The following is a 23296-nucleotide window of genomic DNA, read 5'->3' on the forward strand; positions in this document are numbered from 1 at the left end:
ATTCCATTTATTGTATTCCTTTTCATTAGTCTACCTTTCAGCAATAAAAATAGCTTTTCTCCCCCCCCCAAGTCTCACCTCTGCCCCCCAGCTTAAGGAGATCCTAGTAAGATTAAGTCTCTCCCAGGACAGAGACTGACTAACATCTTTTGTTATGCCTGTTTATCTTGGATGGTTCAGCTTTCTCACTCTCCCACCTAATCAAGCTCCATAAAGGATGGTGTGCTAAGGGAAAGATGGCCATAATCTTGTAGGACTTCATCCAACTTGGAGCCCCAAGGGCTATTATTGTTACCTCAAGACTGGAGGATCTTGGTGTTTGAACCTGCCTGCCTGGCTCAGCTGCTACCTGTAGAGACTTGGTGACAGCAGAGGTGTGTATCTTTGGGGTAAGCTTACAGGGCTGTATAGAAAGCAGGGCATGTACTCGCAGTGGTAGGCAGAACTTGATTGTGCTAAGGTCTATGGTGTGAGGCAGCTGAAGAAATGCATATTCAGCAGGATCCACGTTGCCCTAGCAAGGATGGTCAAATGGTTCCTATTCCTGAAAATCTAATTATTTGAAGTGCCAAGTAGTTTGAGAGGGATTCAGCCTGATAAGCATAAAGGGCATGATAAGGAGAGACTGAAAAAGAAAGTTAGCTGCCTTTAACCAGAATGGTGGAAAAAGTACATAAAATAAACAGCTTACCATCTCTGTGGATACATTAAAGACCTACCACAGCAGAGGATCTTGAAACAAACAGAAAAACCCCCAAAAATGTGAAAATACCATGAGGAGTTTTCTGTAGTGTAAGGAACTTACTTCTAGGAGGTATTGAGGGCTAAAAGCTTGTAAGGCTTGAAAATATATATTTATGAACCTTTAAAATGACAACAGCATAGCGAAGCTAGAGTGACTCTTAATCTTCTGCCTCCTAACAGCCTACTAGTTAGCAAAGATGAGGGAAGCAATTCCTGATAGAGTATAAATAGCTCAACCAGAGTGATCCAGGACATGGGTCACTTTGAGTTAAGGTGCTGAGGCTGCAGGGCTGACTTCAGATCCCTTTGAGCTGGTAAGTTTGACTAGTCGAAGGAGTGTGAACTGGAAAATAGGAGCAAAAACATGTTCAAACCTTGCTTTGGAAGGGGAGATCTAATTCCTAATTATAGGAGAATCTGCCTGGCTCAGTGTGGGAAATCCTCATGTCAGCTGCCTTTCTTGTGTGGCTTTTTTCTTTTGGTTTTTTTTTTTTTTCTGACGCCGTAGTTGGACAGGCACCTCGAAGCAGTCTTGGCATCCCGCAGTGTGCCTGTCCCACAAGCATTTGTGTCCAGTTCATGGCAAACCAGACTGGGGAACTGATCCAGCTGGAAAGCAACCTTTACCAGAAACAAAAGGAAGTGTTTTGTTTTTATCCAACTACAAAAATTCCTTGGTCTAGTTCTCTGCGTAGTAGCAAAAACACTTGTGCTGCCATACAGCCGTGGACAACAAATAGCCAGAGAAGAAAATGTGTTGGCAGTTGTGATGGCAGCTAAGGTAGATCAAGCTGCAACCCAGAATGGCTTTCACTGGTAGGAGTGTGGTGATGGTGACATTTTTTTTTTCCACTTAAACATTTAATATGTTGTTATTAGCAAGGACTGCCCAGTAGGAACAGATTTGTAGTGTACAACAAACAGTACTGATGTCCACAGCGTACGCCTAGCCTGGTGGCTTGCTTTGGACCAGCGTTAGGCAAGTGCAGCCTGCTGAACACCCAGTGGTGGCTGCGGCGCACCTTCTGCCTTTGGTACAGAACAGGTTACTTCTGGGAGAGACTGGTCCGTGGTGTGAGATAAAGCACATTAAAGGAGGATGAGGAGGGAATTCACTTCGAAAGCATGCTTCTGATCCAAACTAAAAGTCATACTTTTAGGGATTGTGCTTGGTATTGAGAAATGGAATTTGCTGACGGAAGGGAGCAGTAGAAGCTGGGAGCTGGTATGTGAAGGCTTGTCTGGCTAACATCACTTTTTCACCCCTGTCCCATGTAGTCCTTAAATACATACTTAAAAAATCTTTCTCAATGGAGCATGTCTCGTTTCTCATTTTAGTAATTCACACTTACCAACAATACTTTTTAAAAGTTTTTTTAAAATTTCCATTTTGCTTGTGTTTCAGAATTGATTGGGTTGCACACTGTCAGAAAGGGCCTGAATGGTTGCAACTCTTAAGTATCACTCTCAGTATCTGGTAGGATTTAAGAATGTGGATAACTGTACAGCTCAGCTTGATTCTGAAAGTGCCATGCTTCTGTGATTTCATTTGCCTCTCCTTTATCCCTTCACGCAACTGAATGTATTCGTTCATTAACTGCTGACTAATATCCTTCTGTCTGTTCTCTCCTTATTCTAGCTTGTATTATGCTGACTTAAAATTTCAGTGAAACACTTGAAGATTAGAAGAACTAAGTAAAATATAACTACATTGTAGTTAACCTGTTATAGATCAAAACCTTGTTCCTCCCCTGTCTTTGGTAGTTTTATTGAATTTACTTTTTTCCTTGAGGAAAAACTCACACAAATTCTTATATGGCCCTTCCAAACAGAAAATTAAACACCTGCTGAACTTTCCAGCTGGTTCTTAATAGTAGCCTCTTAGTTGTGGAAATCTTAATCCTTAAAATGAATTTGCAAGTCTTTGTGCCAGTTACTAAGCTACTCAGCTTCAGTATATTTTCAGTCTGTATACGGGCAATTTCTGACCCCCCAGTCATTCTTTCTTTTGACTCCTATTCTGAATTTCTAGATCTAGTTTAAACTTCACCAGGTTTAAAAGGGACATTACAATGTTTGATCGTGCTACTCTACTGCTCTGGTCACACACTTGCCTTTAAACTTGCATAGTGTTTCACGAACCACACTTTGCTTTGGCAGATGCTTACATTGAAAAGGGTATATGCAACTTTTACCAGTGGGTGTATGAATTTGAGCGTTTTTTATATTTGACTTGGTGTAATTTCAGAACAAGATGTGGTACATATTTCAAGTTGTTGGGTGCTTTCCTGAAAGACAGGATACATTCAGTAAAAACAGACCAGTGGAGCCTCCAGATACCTGGGTAGCATTATTTATGGTTGAGGAGCACATGTAAGCATCATATATCTACTTTTATTTGCTATAAGATGAGGATGAGGTCAAAAGATGGACAGAAATTATGATTATGGGACAACCCTCAGGCTAAGGGAGGCTGTTATGTAGCAGATCTCTGTGAAGGTGAAATAGTGTAGGGTTAGCATACAAAAGTCATATTTGAGGATGTACTCAAAGGCAACAGGTTTAAAAGATAATCTAACATTACCATTAATACTGTTAATATCTTAGTTTTAAATGGGTTTAACATGAGTCATGGACTCAAGTGGCTTTTTTCCTTGCTGCTACTCGTTATTTAAACAGCTGGTAAGTAGCAGCGTTGAAAAGAGGCAATATTTTATGGAAATGTTCATTTAAAATTACTACTTTCTGCTATTCTTTTTTTTACTGTAGACTTTAATAAATAGAAGTAAACTTCTGGTCCTAGCAGCATCAGTGTTTCTTTCCCTAGGCGCTTGTTGCTTAAATTTGGAAATACCTGTGTGTAGATATCTTCCTTTTTTTATTCCGTAAGCTGGAATACGCTCAACCAACTTAAATCATAAACGTCGTAACCAAGAATGGTTAATGCATGTCACTAAAGATGTTTTTGTTAACACAGTAAGGCAAAGTTATGGAAAGGGGAGTTTGTTTGAAGGTAGTGTGAAGAAATAACAATACTAATGTAGACTTGGTTTTGAAAACTGGAAGTGAATTTGAGAGCTGTGGTGAGTCTGAAAGACTTGATGATAGAAGACGGAAAATGAAGGAGCTGAAGTTCTGTGGTTTTGTTTTGGTTCTTGAGAAGTAGAAGAATGAGGTGGAGTTGAGGAAAATAGAGGTCCATTTGCTATTTGCTGTGGTAAAAACAACCAGCTAATAAAGACTTTTGGAAGACGGCGAGGAGTAATATTGCAGCAGTTAAGGGTTACTAATGCTGAGGGAAGAGAGAGGGGGGGAGAAATTATGTAGAGGATGTTAAGGATAGAAAGAGGCAGCCAGTGAACCTAGTGCTTTTGATTTAGATGACTGCTCACAGAATAAAGACATCTAAGCTTCTGTCAGTGATGCTTTTACGTGTATGGTAATCTGTCCTGCTTACAAGTTTAAGATCTGGTGTTTGCTGACAGGTAACAATTACATAACCTTTAAAAAAGACAAAACACAGGGAACATATTAAAAGTAGCTGAGGGTTTGGAAAGTGGATATAGTGTTTGAGCTACCCACTGTTCCACTCTGCTTTTAAGAAGGGTTTAGCAATGAAACAATATGATAGAATGTCTTAAAATGGCAAATGGTGTTAAACATACAGGACAGTATGGTAGAGTATCTGCATGTTTCATATGCTGTTCTAGTACAACTGGCTAAGACTTCAGTAGTAGTTTAAATGAGGGAAAGCTTAAGTCTTTCCTTCTGCCTTGGATAAAAATCCTAGGTAGCATCAATTTAGTAGTGGGAAGCAGCCAAATAATATCTTGATCTTTACTATGTATGAGTCTCCCTTCTGAAGTTATAATCAATGAAATCTCAGTAGGGGTATTCTTTCATGAATAGAGACATGTAATCATTGTAAGCGTTGGTCACAGAGTGGTACACTTACATGAATGAATGGTCGAAACATAAGTCCTGTTATTACAACACTAATTATGATGTACACAAGAATTTTTCTGATTTTTTTCCTTTTTCTGCCCCAATTTTACAGAAAATCAGTCATGATACACTGACAGCATTTGGAAATAAACTTTGGCAATAAGATGGAAGCATAAATCTCAAGACTCTAAACCAAAACAGAAATGGCTCATGAGTATTGAAGCAAGAGACCGAAGAGCCTCCAACACTTCTGTGTGAGCAGTGGAAAAGGAACAACTACCATGGTAACACTAATAACAGAAAAGCTGCAGAACCAGAGCTTGGATGATCTGACGTGTAAAACGTACAATATTAATCTGGTAAGGATCTACCAAAATAACATGTAATAAATGTGAAATGCAAAGTAGATTAACTCAAAACTATGTAACAAATTCAAGAATGTATATCAGCCAGAATTCAGCTGTTTGTTAGGGCTGGTTTGCAAGGTGGATGAGAGTTGTAAGGGGGAAAAGCAAACCTTCAGTGTATGGTCTGTCTTGAAGTGATGCTTTCTTATTTTAAATGCTTCATTTTAAATAATTAGTGAAAAGCCTGTTCTCTTCACAAAATAGTGTTCTGATGACTGAAAAGAATTATCAAAAATTCTCAGGATTCCTTTTTCCGTAAGAAAAACCACAAGTACTGGCATGTGGCGAAGCTTTCTTCACTTCATATAGCCAAGTGCTTGATATCTGCCAACAGTAATTACAAAAGTCAGTGACCACCATGTAGGTAACTATCGGCACTGGGCAGAAGGAGAACAGGTCATCAAGTAAATACAGTTGAACTGAAAGTCGGGTTACTGACTACCAGACTGTTGTTGATGCTGGTAGACCCTTGCTTTATCAGTGTGTCAGATGCCTGGTGCTCTGAAAAGTTTTGTAGTATTTACTGAGTTATTTTCTGCTGGTTTAATCTGTGGGTTCATAGTGTGGTTTGAGCATGCTATTCAGACACTAAGGAATCTATTCTCTTCACATCTCACTTGTGCAATGAGATACTATCTACTCCAGAGTGAGTAATGCAAAATAGTCCCGGGTCAATTTTGGGTGCCCACCTGAGAACCCTGAGACCATATTCTTCATGTAGTGCACCAGCCTTGTTTCACTGACTTTAATTGCAATGGCACCCTTCTGTAGGTCAAACTTGAGGGTACCAATGGGACACCCCAAAAAATTGACTAAATGTCGGAGTATTGTTCAACTCTAGTTCTGTTATTTTTTTAAATAATAAATAATGTAACTATTGAACGTGAAGCATGTTCAGTTACTTAACAGTGAGATTCTGCCTCTGTTGGAATTTGTACTTAGGTAGCTGAACTGCTTCCTTGTTTCACAAGCCCAAACCAGGTGAAGCATATCTTGAACGCGATGGAGTTTGTGCACAAGCACGTGCAATTCTCGTGTGTGAACTGCTTGACCTTTTGTCCAATACTTTGTCCAGTAAGGATGTCTAATAGTAGATGTTAATCTAATAGTAGATGTTAATCAAATGGCTTTATTGTTAAAACTGTAACAGGTCCATTTAGAGTTCTTCTAATAACTTACTTGGTTTTACTGTGTTCACCTTAAATATGTGCTATTCTTGAAAGCCAGACAGAAGGTCTTCAAATGATGTTAACTCTCAGAATAGAAGTGCTTACTCAGCTTGCATTTATTTTGGCAAGCTTGATGAAGCACTTAGCATATTCTGCTACAAACTGCATATCCCGTATTCTTGAACGAGCGAACTCATCACTTGTAACTAAACTTTGGGCCTGGGTGTGAGCCAGTGATGACCTGTAACCAGTAGCAGTGCTTGCCTCTAAACTTGTAGTGGCATCCTGCAATTTTTAGTTTTTGAGCACTAAAATTTGCATAAATTTGGAAACTCAGCTGTCCTTTTACCAATAGTCACTGTAGGTTTTGGATCAGAGACTTGTAAGAGCAGAGAAGGATGTATTGCTGCTTTTGCACTGTGGAGTCTATACAAAGTGTGTTGGCATGCTGTAACGTGCTGTAGGTTGGTTGGTTTTTATTTTAAGTACAGATAAGGACAGGAATAAAGCATGAAAAAGAATGAGTGGATTGGAAAATGGCAGATGATGTCTCATCAGAGGTTTTTGTCCCCACCCTTCTGCTCCTCTCCTCCTTTAATCTATCAGATAGTAATTGGTTTTGTAAATGCTTTTAGTTCTTGCAGAAAATGGGTTCTGAGGCCAGGAACAGGTTCTGCTTGTACACAGTGGCAGCTTGACAAACATGTGGAAATCATGAAGTGAGGTGTGGAAATGGAGAAGCAAGTGTGAATAAAAGTGTGTAACTAGGTTGTCCCTACTAAAAAGGATTCATGGGAGCAAATGATGACTTCTTGACTAAAACATGAACCTAAGATAATAAAAAGTACACTTCTTCCACTAGTGAAGAGAACTGCTAAATTTTAATAAGGGAAAAAGACTGCTAGTGGGGGTCTTGAATCAGATCTAGCACACTTACACTTTTTGGCAAGAAAAATTCAGGTTAATGCTGTAGTTTCTTCTAATAGCAACAGCAATTTAGAGCAATTCTGAAATGATCTTGCCTGTGCCTTTCATTGCTTGTGCTGGCACAAAGTTCTGTGGGACCATGTGGTGAATGATCTTGAGCTGATTGAGGATTAAGACTAACCTTTCTTGCCTGGGTTAATGTTAACCCTTATCAGTTTCATGATACCTTTTACAGTGCATCTGCACAAGTGCTCGTCGTTACAGTGCAGCACAAATAGATAAAATAGCTGGGGAAAAGCTATTCTGTAATGCAGCTCATAAATAAGGGTTATAAAAGAAAGAAAGAATAGCTCTTTCAAAGCTATTTACCTTCTAGGTAGCCAGGCTGGGCATAAAGACGACATGTACAGGACATAGTACGCTTCTTCATTTGTGTAAGCTGTATGATGACCGAGTAGCTTTCTTTACCCTTTGCCTGAATATGTTGTAAAATACTGGCTGTAGCTTCTTTTACTGCTCTGTTAAACGACATGCTGATTTTTCAAGCTGGTGTAATTTCATTTGGCCAGTGCATGCTCAGTTATATTGCACAGTTTTGTGCTGCATCTGCCTTCAGAAAAAAAACAAATGATTGGGTTTCCTGCTGTAGAAGCAGGAAGGTTGTCCCAGGCTTTCATCTCAGGTAGGCACTGTAGCTCACAAGGTAGAATAGTATTACTGGTTGGTTGGCTCTACCTCACTACAGTGAGATGTTCTGTGAGCTTATTATGGCTTTCATGAGTTGACAGCATCATTAAATCAAATAGTTGGTCTCTATTTCCTTGAACGTAGTTCTCTTGAATATTAACTTATGAGTCCTGAGGGTTTTTCTGTATGTTCTGGCTAAGCTTGCACTTTTTTGATATTCGTGTTAGAAGCTAGTATTGGTTTGTGAAGTAACAGTGTGTGAGATGCAAGACTTCAAGGTGTGGTATTAAAAAAATGTGAGCATCTCCAGACAAGTGTTTGTGGAAGGAAGAAGCTGTACTATAAACCCCTTCCGTGCATGTAGGTTCTGGTTATTTTTAATTTTTATGAAGCTGACTTGTGCTGAAAGACTTAGAATTGGGCTGACTTCCTTGGATGGAAAGCCACTAGCTGAGACTTGAGGTCTTGAGTCTAACATGTGACTTAATTGCTTCTTCACATTCTGAAAAAAGGTCAAATGCTTCTCCTCACTACTTTCTATCTAGTCATATTTGGAGGGTATTTGGTAGAGAGATGGAGGTCTGGCATGGCCTGTTCAAACAATGAAAGTCACATCTGTATGGTGGTGGTTAAATTAGTACTTGAATAATAAACACTGGCTTTCCTGTCATTTGGGAAGAATGCTGATAAATTGGAGGAATTCAAATATACTTGGAAACTGGAAAAAGTGCCTTGAAATTAAAGAAATTAATTTTAAAATTATGAAGATCAAGAAGTCATTCTGAAAATCATGAGGAGGATAGCACAGTCTGTGAAGTTCTTAATGTAGTAGATTGGAGTGTATGTAGAAGAATAGCCAGAATTAGTTTTGTTACAGTTGGGTTTTGCTAGCAAAGAACACTTTTTAAATTAGTCATGTAAATTATAATTCATTGTCAGTCTCACTTGAGTCCTTCTTCCATTTACTCAGTTCAAGACTAGGTGTCTTTTTTAAGTGAATATTTTAACGAAAGAGCAGCTGCTAAGACTCAGTAAACCAATTTAAACTTCCAGTGCTGTCCTAAATGTCATATCCCACAATTCCTTTCCTTTTGGGCATAGTCTCTCCAAATGCACAAAAGAAGTTCTACTTTTGAACAAGCATTTCAAAAGAGACCCGCTTTCTTGCATGAAGCAAACAATTCCAACCTTAGGTGAAACTTGTAGTTTTGTTGTTTTGTGTGTCTCTATCTTTAAAATGTGCTTTTCTTTTTTTCCCTCTGGAAAGTTCTCAAGAGGTATCAGATCTTGGTGGCTTTTTTTATGTCTATTCAAAAAGCAGTAGTTAGAAGATGGACATGCATGACCTCTTGAGTTTCCTCTTCAGGAAAATGACCTTGTTGAATACTTTGGACTTGTTCTCTGTGTGAAGGATATCTTCCTTAGAATACCAGACTTCCCTGTCCAGGTTCTTAGCAACTGCAGTCTCTTCTTGAGTATAATCATTAAAAAAGAGCTCTTCATTCCAGAAGCTTCAGGTAAATGATAGCATAGAGGGAATGAATGGGGGAGGGTAGAGCGTAGCCAACCCAGGAGAGCTGATAAACTGGTTCAGTGCCCTCTTAGAGTAATATCTAGTGGGACTTCTGCCATGTGCTGTATAGATAAAAATATAAAGATCCTTCCTCCTGTAAACAATTTACAGCCCAATAGAGTCTACTCAATTTTGGACTTGCAAACATCATTAAAATACACTACCAGATAGTGTTTCCAAGTATTTTTTACTTTCAGTTATAGAAAGCCAAGTATATATCATAAAGGAGATTATTTACTTCCTCTCCCTTTAGTCACCCCTTATATCAGTGCCTTGAGCTTTTACTGGAAATGGTGCAGCTTACTGTCCCTTTTCTGCACATGATGTCACGTGTGAGATTTAGTGCGGGGTTTTGGTCTCAATCTCCAAAGAATTAGCACTTTTCTGTAACTTAACAGGATTCTGTATGAACGATCACTTAAGAGAACAAGTTGTATTTGGAATATGTCTGCTTTCTCATAGAACTGACCACTGACAGGCAGGAGAGCTGCCTGGCAGAAAAGGACCTGGGGGTCTTGGTTGACAGCCACCTGAACGTGAGCCAGCAGTGTGCTCAAGTGGCCAAGAAGGCCAATGGTATCCTGGCTTGTATCAGGAATAATGTGGCCAGCAGGACCAGGGAAGCGATCGTCCCCCTGTGCTCGGCACTGGTGAGGCTGCACCTTGAATCCTGTGTTCAGTGTTGGGCCCCTCACTACAAGAAGGACATCGAGGTGCTGGAGCGTGGCCAGAGAAGGGCAACAAAGCTGGTGAAGGGTCTGGAGCACAAGTCTTATGAGGAGCGGCTGAGGGAGCTGGGGTTGTTTAGGCTGGAGAAGAGGAGGCTGAGGGGAGACCTTGTTGCTCTCTGCAACTCCCTGAAAGGAGGTTGTAGTGAGGTGGGGGTCGGTCTCTTCTCCCTAGTAACAGGCGATAGGATGAGAGGAAACGGCCTCAAGCTGCGCCAGGGGAGGTTTAGGTTGGATATTAGGAAAAACTTCTTCACCGAAAGGGCAGTCAGGCACTGGCCCAGGCTGCCCGGGGAAGTGGTTGAGTCCCCATCCCTGGAGGTATTTAAAAGAAGGGTAGATGTGGTGCTCGAGGACATGGTTTAGTGGTGGACTTGGCAGTGCTGGGTTAACGGTTGGACTTGATGATCTTAAGGGTCTTTTCCAACCTTAACGATTCTATGATTCTGTGACTTCACTAGAAGCTGATCAGAAATAGTTATAAGGATGGGGTTACTGTCTGCATTACAAACATTGCAGTCATTCTCTGTAATACAGGTAGTCTGTGTGTATGTGATCCCACTTTTTCCATGCCCCCCTTGAAAAATGCTTTCAGTGCTTTGTAGCTGTCAAAGATGTAGTAATTTAGTCTCTACCTCATGGACAAGGCTTTTTAAGGTGGTTAAAGTTCAGGTAATTAAATAACTCAGGCATTTGTGAAGAGAACCTTGTTAAAGATGCATTTAGCTGAAAAATATTGGATAAAACTAGATATCAATCTAGTAATTGCTACATGGGATTGTCCTTGAGGTTCTGTTCCTTCTAAGTATCCAAGATCTCAGCCTGTGTGAATAGTCTTTTAAACGTCTCTATGTTATGATTAAGTCATTCTTATTGTCCTTTTACATGTGGCTCAAGATACATTAGCTTTAAGACTTGGACATGGAATTCTGTTCCACAAACGTATTTTCCTTAGCTGTTATCTGATAGTTGATGAGGTTGGTATTGCCTTTCATTTGGGGAAAATTGGAGAGGGAGGAATTTGCTGAAAAACCTTTATATTTAAGTCTCTTTAATTTGTATTTCTCCTTCAGGGACAGCTGCTATGTAACTGTTATTATCTTAATGTGCTCTTGTGTTCTATATGGTACCTTAGTAGCTGTTGAGAGTAAATGATTGATATGAGTTTTTTAAATGTCTGCTATATAACTGGCAACTACAGTTATGAAAAGGAAACTAGTAAAAGTGACTGCTGCTTCTGCTGTCAAGTTGCAGACTTCACATGGTTTGAATAGGGCTAATTAACTGCAAATCTGATGGAAATTAAAACTTGGAGTTCTGCTGTTTACTTCCTTTTAAAGAAGGTTACTTTATAAACGTATCTACAGGTGCAAATGTAAAGGAAAAATCAAATGGCTTGTCTCATATGCAGATGCTGATTAAGAAAGATTAAAAATCTGATTGCTGTCCTGTCCTATGGTCATGTAGGAATTAGGGCTTCTCACCGCAAAAACGTGACGGGATCAATAGCCCGACTGAAGTGCATCTACAGCAATGCACGCAATATGGGCAACAAACAGGAGGAGCTGGAAGCCCTTGTGCAGCAGGGAAACTATGACATAGTTGCCATCACAGAAACACGGTGGGGTGACTTGCACAACTGCAGTGCTGCAACAGATGGCTATAAACTCTTCAGAAGGGACAGGCAAGGAAGGAGAGGTGGTGGGGTGGCCCTGTATGTTAGGGAGTGTTTTGACAGTTTAGAGCTTGATGATGGTGATGATAGGATTGAGTGTTTATGGGTAAGAATCAGAGGGAAGGCCAACAAGGCAGGTATCATGGTGGGAGTCTGTTATAGAGCATCGAACCAGGATGAAGAGACAGACAAAATATTCTATAAGCAGCTGGGAGAAGTCTCACAATCTCTAGCCCTTGTTCTCATGGGGGACTTCAGCTTACCAGATGTCCGCTGGAAAGAGAATACAGCAGAGAGGAAACAGTCTAGGTCCTGGAGTGTGTGGAAGACACTTCCTGACACAGCTGGTGAGGAGCCGGCTGGGGAAGGCACCCGCTGGACCTCTTGTTTGTGAACAGAGAAGGCCTGGTGGGTGACGTGATGGTGGGAGGCCATCCTGGGCACAGCGATCACGAAATTACAGAGTTTTTGATTCTTGGAGAAGTAAGGAGGGGGGGGTCAGCAGAACTGCTGCCTTGGACATGCGGAGGGCAGACTTTGGCCTGTTCAGGAGCCTGGTTGACAGCGTCCCTTGGGAGGCAGTCCTGAAGGGCACAGGAGTCCAGGGAGGCTGGAAATTCTTCAAGAAGGAAACCTTACAGGCGCAGGAGCGGACCGTCCCCACGTGCTGAAAGACGAGCCAGTGGGGAAGAAGACCGACCTGGCTGAACAGAGAGCTTTGGTGGGAACTCAGGAAACAAAGGAGAGTTTATGACCTTTGGAAGAAGGGGCAGGCAACTCAGGAGGACAACAAGGATGTCGTGAGGTCATGCAGGGAGAAAATAAGAAGGACCAAAGCCCAACTACAACCTAATCCAGCTACTGCCATTATAGAAACATTTTTTATTCTCTTTTAACACATTAGCAGCAAAAGGAAGGCTAAGGAGAATCCACATCCTTTATTGGATGCAGGGGGGAACATAGTGAAAAATGCTGAGGAAAAGGCTGAGGTACTCAATGCTGTCTTTGCCTCAGTCTTTAGTAGTCAGACCAGTTGTTCTCCGGGTACCCAGTCCCCCGAGCTTGAAGACAGGGACAGGGAGCAGAATGAAGCCCCCATAATCCAAGGGGAAATGGATAGCGACCTGCTATGCCACGTAGACACACACAAGTCTATGGGTCTGGATGGGATCCACCCAAGGGTACTGAGGGAGCTGGCGGAGGTGCTCACCAAGCCACTTTCCATCATCTGTTGTTAGTCCTGGCTAACCAGGGAGGTCCCAGTTGACTGGAGGGTAGCAAATGAGATACTCATCTACAAGGAGGGCCAGAAGGAGGATCCGGGGAACTACAGGCCTGTCAGCCTGACCTCGGTGCTGGGGAAGGTTATGGAGCAGATCATCCCGAGTGCCATCACGCAGCACGTGCGGGAGAAGCAGGTGATCAGGCCCAGTCAGCATGGGTTTATGAAAGGCAGGTCCTGCTTGCTAACCTGATCTCCTCCTATGACAAGGTGACCTGCTTAGTGGATGAGGGAAAGGCTGTGGATGTTGTCTACGTGGACTTTAGTAAAGCCTTTGACACCGTTTCCCACAGCATTCTCCTGGAGAAACTGGCTGCTCATGGCTTGGACAGGTGTGCTCTTTGGGTAAAAAAACTAGCTGGATGGCCAGGCCCAGAGTTGTGGTGAATGGAGTTAAATCCAGTTGGTGGCTGGTCACAAGTGGTGTTCCCCAGGGCTCAGTACTGGGTCCAGTTCTGTTTAATATCTTTATCAATGATCTGGATGAGGGGATCGAGTGCACCCTCAGTAAGTTTGCAGGCAACACCAAGTTGGGTGTATTGATCTGCTGGAGGGTAGGAAGGCCCTACAGAGGGACCTGGACAGGGTGGATCGATGGGCTGAGGCCAGCTGTGTGAGGTTCACCAAGGCTGAGTGCTAGGTCCTGCCCTTGGGTCACAACAACCCCATGCAACACTACAGGCTTGGGGAAGAGTGGCTGGAGAGCTGCCTGGTGGAAAAGGACCTGGGGGTGTTGGTTGACAGCCGCCTGAACATGAGCCAGCAGTGTGCTCAGGTGGCCAAGAAGGGTCGTCCCCCTGTACTGGGCACTGGTGAGGCTGCACCTCGAGTGCTGTGTTCATTTTTGGGCCCCTCACTACAAGAAGGACATCGAGGTGCTGGAGCGTGGCCAGAGAAGGGCAACGAAGCTGGTGAAGGGTCTGGAGCACAAGTCTGGTGAGGGGCGGCTGAGGGAGCTGGGGTTGTTTAGCCTGGAGAAAAGGAGGCTGAGGAGAGACCTTATTGCTGTCTACAACTACCTGAAAGGAGGTTGTGGTGAGGTGGGGGTCAGTCTCTTCTCCCGAGTGACAAGTGATAGGATGAGAGGAAAAGGGCTCAAGTTGTGCCAGGGGAGGTTTAGGTTGGACATTAGGAAAAACTTCCTCCCTGAAAGGGCTGTCAGGCATTGGCACAGGCTGCCCGGGGAAGGGGTTGAGTCTCCATCCCTGGAGGTATTTAAAAGCCGGGTAGATGTGCTTGAGGACACGGTTTAGTGGTGGACTTGGCAGTGCTGGGTTAATGGTTGGACTCGATGATCTTAAAGGTCTTTTCCAACCTTAACGATTCTAAGACTTTATGATACTTTCATCTGTCCCATTACTTCCTGCCTCTAAAACAATAATGGCAAGGGAACATTACCATAGCTTAGCATTTGTATCTTGTACGTGGGGCTCAAGGATATAAAGTTGTCACTAGCACTCTCTGTGTTGCTGTACAGCAAGAAAGGAAAGCTTTGTAGCCCAAGGATGTTTGTTTAAAAACTGACTTTGTATCTGGAAAGGAAGTGTATGTACAATGCTGTCTTCTTGCTATACACAAAAAACAATGTTCACATAAAGTGTGTTGCTCTCTTTTTAAAGCAGTCTTCCTCCCCATCCTGAGGTGGTGATGGGGAAATAAATAATGGCCCTTGGGTGCTGATGGAGCCTTAAGCCATTTATAACTCCTTTATAGGAGGCTGGGTAGCAGGCTCCATTCTTTGTCTGGGACCCTTTAAGAATGCTTTTGTAGTAATATTCTTCTAGATAAAATTAGTTAAGAAAATGGAAAACATTCTGCATACAAACTTGTCTTACAGTGCAGATGCTACTGACAAAGCTTAATTAAAATTCTCAAACCCTTTATGTACAAACTTTGTTTTAAGCATGGCTTTTACGTTGTTTGAGTAGTGAACCATCACCAATAAACTGTGATTTCAAAAGCTGTCAGTCTGCAAAAGATGATTTTTGGATAGGAAAGATTTTTTTAATGGCTTTTGTACTTTAAGAAATAAGAAAACATCTTGCTATATTGATTCTTAAGAAAATGTAAAATACTAGTAAAGCCTGACCTGAGCAATGTTCATTCTGGGCACCCTTAAGAGTTTGTATATTTAATTTAGATAAAGCTATTCCTGTCTCTTAGTTTAAGGTGAAGTGTTTTACTTTTTACCCTTAAGATTGAAAATGGAAACCCAGTTGTCAGCCTGTAATTTCCTCTCTGCTGAAATGAGAATTGGATCAAAGCTTTTTCATTAAGTGTGAATTATCACTCTTAGTTTTGCAGTTTATTCACATGGGGTAGTGTTGCAGCTCCTGAAACAGTTTGATACTTAGCAATATATCAGAAAACATTGCAAATAGTTGGATGCCAGAGGTTTTATTTAGAAAGATCAGCTGTTCAGGAGTTTATTCAAGATACCCAGTAAAACCCCATCCTCTTAAAGACGTTGCTAAATGCACACATAGGGAAACTGAAAACTGCATGCCGTTTCCTTGAGGTGTATGCTCTTTCACACAGTTAAAACTTTTTTTTCTGATTGATTTCAGTACTCATCTGAGAAGCTGAACAAAAGTGGCAGCTTGTTCCCTTTCGAAATCAACGGTAAGTTCTTCAGAAACCTTAGCTGTGTTTTACTGAGGTAATTGGTATAGCAAGCAGCCTTTCTTTTGTAAATAAGGTGAGGGGGATGGAGCATGCTGTTGTAGAGCCTGCTGGTTTAAGCTGGTCTTTGAACAATACTGGGAATAGCTGGTTGTTAGTTTTGTACTTGTGATCTGCTTTGCATAGTAAAAGCCCTTGTAACACATTTTTTTGGTTCAATATCTGCTATGGTGTACAGAAGCACAGCAATGCTGTTTTTCATGCTAAACATACCTTCAGGTTCCTTAGCTAGCAGTAAGCTCTCGCATCTTTATGTACCTTCTTACATGCTTTGCCACACAGAATATCCAGCATGCTGCAAACCAGAAGCTGAAGTCCAGTGCCTTCATACAAGTGTTATTTGCCCCCCCCCCTTGTCCTATTAGAATAAGAGTAAGTTGTATCTAGCAAAAATAAAAATGCCACTTATTGATATGTAAAATCTGTACTGCTTTATTAAGGGATGGACTTGAATTTTTGCATGTTTTGTCGTGTCTTTAAGCATGGAGGATTTTTATTTACTCAGTGGGATCCTCCATAAAATGTGAATCTTGGTTTGTGTGAGGTTCCAAAGGGAAATGGTATTTTATCTTAAATACCATTACCATGTAAACAATTAAAACACATGTGCAACTCTTGACTTTTTTTTTTACAGTAAACTTTAAACCAACCTCTCAGCCTGGGAGAAAGCTTCCGAAGGATTTTTTTAAAAATCAGGCCAGTCCAAGCTAGCAAATTGTCCTACAGTAGATGCTAGGAGTTTCAAACATTATCTGGATCCCATTGTGTTGGCTATTTTACTTGCATTGAATTATGGATGGTCCCTGCCTTGAAGAGCTTACATGCTTAAGGCAAAGCACAGTATGTGGTTGTACCCATCTGAAAGAATGGAGGAGGAAGGACAGAGGAATTCTAATAAAACATGTTGTTTGAATAGGCCAGCTGTCTGCACAGTTAAATGATTTTGAGACAATAGGGTGTTCTTTAAATAAGATCCAAATAAACAGGATAATCCATGACATACTTTGGGCATGAACATGTACAACTATTAGGGTTTGCAACTTTTAAAGCTACTCAGCAAATCTTTTACCTGTTCATTACTCTAAAGCTTAGTTTAGACAGCCAACTATAAGAATATACAAGTATTTAATGTTTAGGCTCTATCTGGGTTCTTAAAATAGGCATAGGGAAAAAACTTGGTATTTTAAATAGTCTTTCTTTAAAGCAGGCATAAGTGAAACTTACTTGGCTAATTGGTTTAAATTAGCAAATTTTCTAACGAAGCATGAAGCACTGTTAACTGGCCAACAGTTTTGCTGCTTTTCAATTTGCAAATCCAAAGTCTGCTGCAGTTCTTCTTACACTTCATTGTATAATGTGGAGGAACAGCTGTAAAATGTGCAGAATGTTCTGAAAGAAACGCTTTACAAAAGAGTGAGAGGCTTCGCTGGCAGACTGCTTTTAACCCAGCATTGCCACTTCAGATGAGAAGTTGTGCGCTATGGGTTACGTCTGTATTCACAGTAAAACTTGCAGGAGGTTCTTAAGGGATACTTGCTTTATTTTATGCATTGAATTAAGATTTTTTTTTTTTCCCTACACTTTGAATATGAGCAAAAAAAAAAGGAAACAATCTGCAGTCTGATTTAACTTTATACTGTTTCTAATTTAAAGTAAAGCTTTTCACACCACAGAATGTGAACGCCTATCTCAGAAACTTTTCTGTAGTAAGGTATTCTTGATAGAAAAGCCTAACAGCCAAATGATGGACAGCAGTCTATGAACAGATTATCCTGGTCTTTTATTTAAAAAAAAAAAAAAAAAAAAAAAATTCCCTGGTGGGTTCTCAGATTACTTGTTAATCCATTGTGGTTGTGCCTTAGGTTGTTCACTGTTACAGGTTTTAATTGTGGTATGTGCTATGCAGTAGGAAGCAGGTAAGGAAGCTGCCCCTGTTGCTCACTAAGAAACACAGTGCTGTAATCTTTCAGTGTACAGGAAGAAGCATTAACAAGGTACATATATCCTGGAATGCCTGGGTTGGCTCCTGAAATACTTTGGTCTTCATGTTTTTGGAATTTTTGATGTTTTTTAAAATGAGTATGTAACTATAGTGTGAAACTTTGATTAAGAGCTGGGTATTTGTGGCTCATCCTTCTAAGCTTGACTTTGATTCACGGTTTTACATTAAACTAGGTTTAAAACAAATTGTCTTTTTCCTTTGCATCTTTCACCTGTATCTTTCTTTTGTTTTCAGAAGAGAGTCCTTGGAAAGCTTTAAATGGGGGTTGCCCAATCCAGACTGACACAACAAGGAATTCTGCTTACCCTTTCCCAGTGTGTCCATTCAGCACCGGCACCGCCAGTAATGGTAGTCTGCAGTGGCAGCAGGAAACTTCCAGTACATCTATGGTGTCAGGATGGATAAGTGAATTAAACCTTAACGAAAACTCGGGTCAACCTTTGGCACCACCAACGAAACGCCATTGTAGGTCCCTCTCTGAGCCAGATGAGCTGGCTCGCTGTCGGTCACCGTGGAAGCCTGGCAATTCAAAGGTTTGGACTCCTGTGTCAAAGAGACGGTGTAATAGCGGCGGTAGCGCTACCTTGCAGCGCTGCAACAGTCATGGAAGTGCGACCTTACAGAGAAGCACAAGTATCAGTCTGCCACAAAACATACTGTCACTAAATAACGTCTTCACTATCACCAGCTTCAACACATCACCAGTACCCAGACCTTCCTCTGCCAGCAGCGGGTTTGTGGACAGTAGCGAGGGCAGCACAAGCTCGAGTACCCGCTGGAATTCTGGAGGCCCTTGTGACTTTAACCCAAGGCGCCGCCTCTCCCTCTCCCAGGAGCACATCACCGAGACAGGAAATCTCTTGCCTTCAGCCAACAGCACTCCCACCTCCACACCCGAGCTCAGCCGGCGTCAGGGCTTGTTGAGATGCCGCTCTCAGCCTTGTGTTCTGAATGAAAAGAAAAGCCGGCTAAAGCGCAGACGGGAGGAGGATGTACGATGGAACAGACCATCGTTAGACTTTTTTAAAATGACACGGGTGAGATTTTACTTTCCTCAGTGAGTGTGTGAAGGGAACTCTTGCAGAAAGGCTATTTCTAGATAAACTGAACAAATTCATAGTTGTTAGATTTGCTTGTGTTCTTGTACTGATTCATATCACCTTCAGCAGTACAGCAGGCTGCTTGTACTTGCCAGTGCTCTACCCTGTAGCAACTTACTTTTTGCTCAGTTCTTGAAGTCCAGTCTACTTGATATAAAGAGCTATAAAAGATACTTGAAGCAGAGGGTAAAGAAAAATGGCTTGTTTTTAAAATGCAAGGAAGCCATGGGGAAGGGGGCGTAGACAGGGTAGCAAAAAAGTTATGCCACTGCATTCCCAGACAACAGCGTGCAATGATTTCTAAGTCATCTTGGTGCAAATCTGTTTGAGTTTGAGTAATTTCATAAAGCTAAGTAAGAGCAAGCAAACCCCTATATAAATGAATTAACTAAAACTGCTAATAAGTAGTCAGAAATAGAAATAGTGTTCTAATATGGCAACTGCAGATGTTCCAGCTCAATGGAGGGAGAGGTGTTTTTACTCCAGTTATTCAGAATTCTACTTTCCTCCTCATGTGAGAGTAAAGGTGCTGATTTAAAAACTAGTAAACTTCAGTTGATGCCTATACTTTGCACGTAATACAAACGCATGTGCACAGCTTGTTTTTTTCAAAGCTGCTGTGTCCACAGAGGCAACTGCTACAGCTTAAAAATGAAGATGCTCATTTAGTTTCTGTATATGTAAAATTGAGTCTTATGGGCAGAGAACACTCTGTGCTTGTGAGAATATAACCCTACTGCCTTCAGTAGATACCAGACTCAGGAGGTTTGTGTGAGTAGATGTTAGGAGTAGTGGGGAGGAGGCAGTTTGCAGAAATAGCAATAAAAATGTAAGGAAAGGAAATAGTTCTGCACCAGTGTCCCTGGATTTGATGCACTGTGCAAAGGAAAAGCTGAATAGAATGGGATGCTGGCTAAAATGTCCAGTCTGTGGTAGCTTGGTATTAGTAGGCTTTACATAGAAATGCATGGGAAAAATAGTAGTAAGGTATTGGAACTGAACTGGTTACTGCGGGATATTCACTGAGTTAACTAGTTTACATCCACTTTGCTTAACTAGAAGTCTGTATGATGGCATGTCATTCTCATACCTTTGTGAGACAACTTACTTATATCTTAAAGGATTTTCTTTAAAAAATCTGATTTCTTTGAAGCTGTGGGGTGGGTAACTGGTTGGCAAGCCATACAGAATGATCTGTTTGCTTATTGACAAGGTTGGTAGCCAGCTCTGTTCTAGATAGGACTAGACACTGTTCTGAGTTTTGGTTAAGATGCAAGTTTACTAGTTAGCTAATCAGATCTTACCTGTTTCTTTGTGTTAATCACTGCTGATATTAGTTTGCTAATCTACTCCAGAAATACTAGTGGATTTACCTTTCAACTGCTTGTGTGGTCTAATGCGGGTTTCTTTATTTAAACTGAATGTAAAATTTAAAACCTGCTCTCTTTTTGGGTAGACTTGCTGTTTGCATTCTTCAAGCTCTAGAGGTGAGATGCAGTATTTCAGACTGGCAGAATAGTTTCAGTTGCTCAGATGCCCTACCTTCTAAATAATCCATATAATAGTGTGTATGGAGAAAACCTGATATAGCCCATGTCTATAGAAAGCTTTTTGGCTATTTAGATTTGCTGCTGAATTGAAGAGTACATGAGACTAATTCAGCCAGTCTTGATCACTTTTTCCTGTAAGAGCTATTTTGAAATGATGTGTTTGTGATAAGCTGAGTAGTTTATGCAACAAAGTTCATTCTACAGTGTCAAGGCCTGATGGATTTTTCCCAGCTGTTTCAGTAGAATCTTCCTGTAAAGATACTACTGTGTATTTAATAAAATTCAAAGTATAGTTTGGAAATACATCAGTTTCCAAACATGCTAAACTTTAATGAAAACATCTGTTTAAAAACTAGGCAAGTACTGAAAACATTTGAAGTAGAAATTGAATTAAGTTTTCAAGAAATGTTGGGGTTTTTTAAGAATGAATGCTTGCTTACCCATGACATTGTTAGAAGTCTGATATTTCTTCATAGCCTACCTTCTCCCCATGGCCCAAATCCTGGCAAATGTATATGCTTTGAAACTTATATTGTGGTCTTAAACATTTCTCTCTAAACTTACTGCTGTGCAAAATATTATAAGCTAATACTACAGGAGACTTGTTTTCAAGTGTCATACAAAGAGATGTGAATGTGTCCTATATCTGCATACAGCTCAGTGAGGATCAGGACTATGATAAGGGGAAGTTCAGCAAGACCTCTCTTTCATGTATCTTGATGGCTCCTTATTGTTTCCGAAAATACTTTTTCTGTGATTTCAAATTCACTTCTAAGTCAGTTTATGAAAGACCTATGTTGAAAACAAGCGCTTTTAAGGATTTTTGTTCTAAGCTTTACTGCAAATATTTTGATGTCCTCCTAAAAAGCTAAACTTACCAAATAGTTGCTCAAAACCAGGTCAGTAACTAGATAATTAGTATTGCTTGTGGAGAATTTAAGTCATAGTTGACCCATGTTATGATAGATCTGAAGGTGCTGGGAAGGGAGAGTTCTTACTTTATTGAACTCTTGGTGGTATATTGGAGCCACAGCTGCATGAAGAGGGGAGTTGCTCAGGGTTTCTCAGCTAGGGATTCTCTCAAATCAATATTTGTCAGAACTAAATGATTTATTTACTTTAACCTGAAGCAAGTGCTGTTATATCTGAATGAAGATCTTGAATAGCTGTGGTTGGGTGAAGCTTTAGAGGGAGAAGGGGATGAAAGGTGGTTTTGATTTAGGTTTTTTGCATTAGTGAACTCGTTTTTGCTAGCTGAGTTCTGGAAAATGTACTTGGTGGTTGCTGCTTCGGTCCCTACTGATCTGCTAAATTTCAAGCTGCGCCAGGGGAAGTTTAGGTTGGATATTAGGAAAAACTTCTTTACCGAAAGGGCAGTCAGGCTCTGGAACAGGCTGTGCAGGGAAGTGGTTGAGTCCCCATCCCTGGAGGTATTTAAAAGACGGGTAGATGTGGTGCTCGAGGACATGGTTTAGTGGTGGACTTGGCAGTGCTGGGTTAACGGTTGGACTCGATCTCAAGGGTCTTTTCCAACCTTAACGATTCTATGATTCGTCATAAGTGCTAGAAAATAAAAAAGTCTGATTCTGAAAGCAAAGTTCCCATTGTCATTGCTTTTTAAGCTTAGAGTTCATAGGTGAGTAAATTCAGATTATTAATCTATCCTTATAAGCTATGCTTAGTTTCTGTACTTGTTCATGGTTTGTTCCTTCTGCTGTTGCCTCTCTAACATTCTAATTTGTGCCTTTCTTTAAAAGAAGGAAAGAAATCGGGCAGCTCTTAACACCATAAACTGTTTCTTTCTATACACTTCGATTTTTTTTCTTCCACAGACCTTTATGCTTTACTTCACTGTACTCCCCCTCTGTTTTAGATTTTATGCCCTCTTGGAAAAGAATATGCCATATCTTCAATTCTCATGGAAAAAACTGCATTAATATTCAGTAAAATTAGTAATTTGCATATGTAGAAATGGATTGAAATGATCAGGCAGACTGCTGTACACTACTGTGGAGCGCTCACATAGTGTTAAATTCTGGAAGGATCTTTTTCTGGACTTGAAGCTGAAAATACAAACTTGTGAAACTTCAAACCTTCTAGAACATGAAGACAGCTGTAAAAACAAGTAGAAAAGACTGTAGGAAAAGATAATAAAATATGATAGCTGTTTTCAGCCCCTGAGGACTCAAAATTACTTTCTCCATTCAGTTATGTATGCAAGAATAGCTGTATGACTTGTAGAACAGCAGAACACAGTATCTGTACCTACTTGGGATTTGTTCATAATCGTGCAGATAATAAGCTGGCTCCAGTGAGGAGCGTCGGTCTTCCTTCGCTGTGGCAGGAATCTCATCACCCTGGTATTTCAAGGTGACTGTGCATGGCAAAGAGCCTCTTTGGGCTTGGGCTCTTCTGCAGCTCATCAGCTCTATCGCAGAGGCTGCCACAGAGTAAGTAGAGGTGGCAGTCAGACCAGTAACTGCAGTAGGAGGTTAGAAGGGTTTCTTTACTGAAGAGTTCTTCCACCCCAGAAAACTGCTGAGCTTTTTCAAATGTTCTGCTTCATGAATTACGTCAGTGGATCCTGAGGTGTGACAAGTAAACAACAGCCAAGAGGTTGCACATCTTTTACAGTGTGTAAGCAAGTTTTATTGTGACAATAAGATTTAATTCTGTTTCAGATCAAATAACACACTGTAGTTTGAAGTCTTTCTGGTGGTTAACATTCTTGTGCTACTCTTCCCCCAATGCTGTGGCATGGAGTTGCCAAAAAATAAAAATCTCTTGGTATCGTGCTTAAAAAAAAAAAAAACAAAACCCAAACT

The 23296-nt window shown here is 41.0% G+C and overlaps 1 protein-coding gene across 2 annotated transcripts in view; it reads left to right on the top strand.

Annotated features, from left to right (window-relative positions):
• Window positions 1-23296, top strand: part of FAM53A (family with sequence similarity 53 member A) — a 76561-nt gene that overhangs the window by 17586 nt on the left and 35679 nt on the right. For both annotated transcript variants that reach the window (XM_082315991.1, XM_082315992.1), the window contains exons 2-4: window positions 4802-5048; window positions 15705-15759; window positions 18056-18858. In XM_082315991.1, the coding sequence (XP_082172117.1) occupies window positions 4971-5048; window positions 15705-15759; window positions 18056-18858 (936 nt within the window). In that variant the 5' untranslated portion in view covers window positions 4802-4970. The remainder of the gene's footprint in view (window positions 1-4801; window positions 5049-15704; window positions 15760-18055; window positions 18859-23296) is intronic.

Source organism: Platalea leucorodia (genome assembly GCF_965183815.1).
Source record: "Platalea leucorodia genome assembly, chromosome: 6".
NCBI classification, from domain to species: domain Eukaryota; kingdom Metazoa; phylum Chordata; class Aves; order Pelecaniformes; family Threskiornithidae; genus Platalea; species Platalea leucorodia.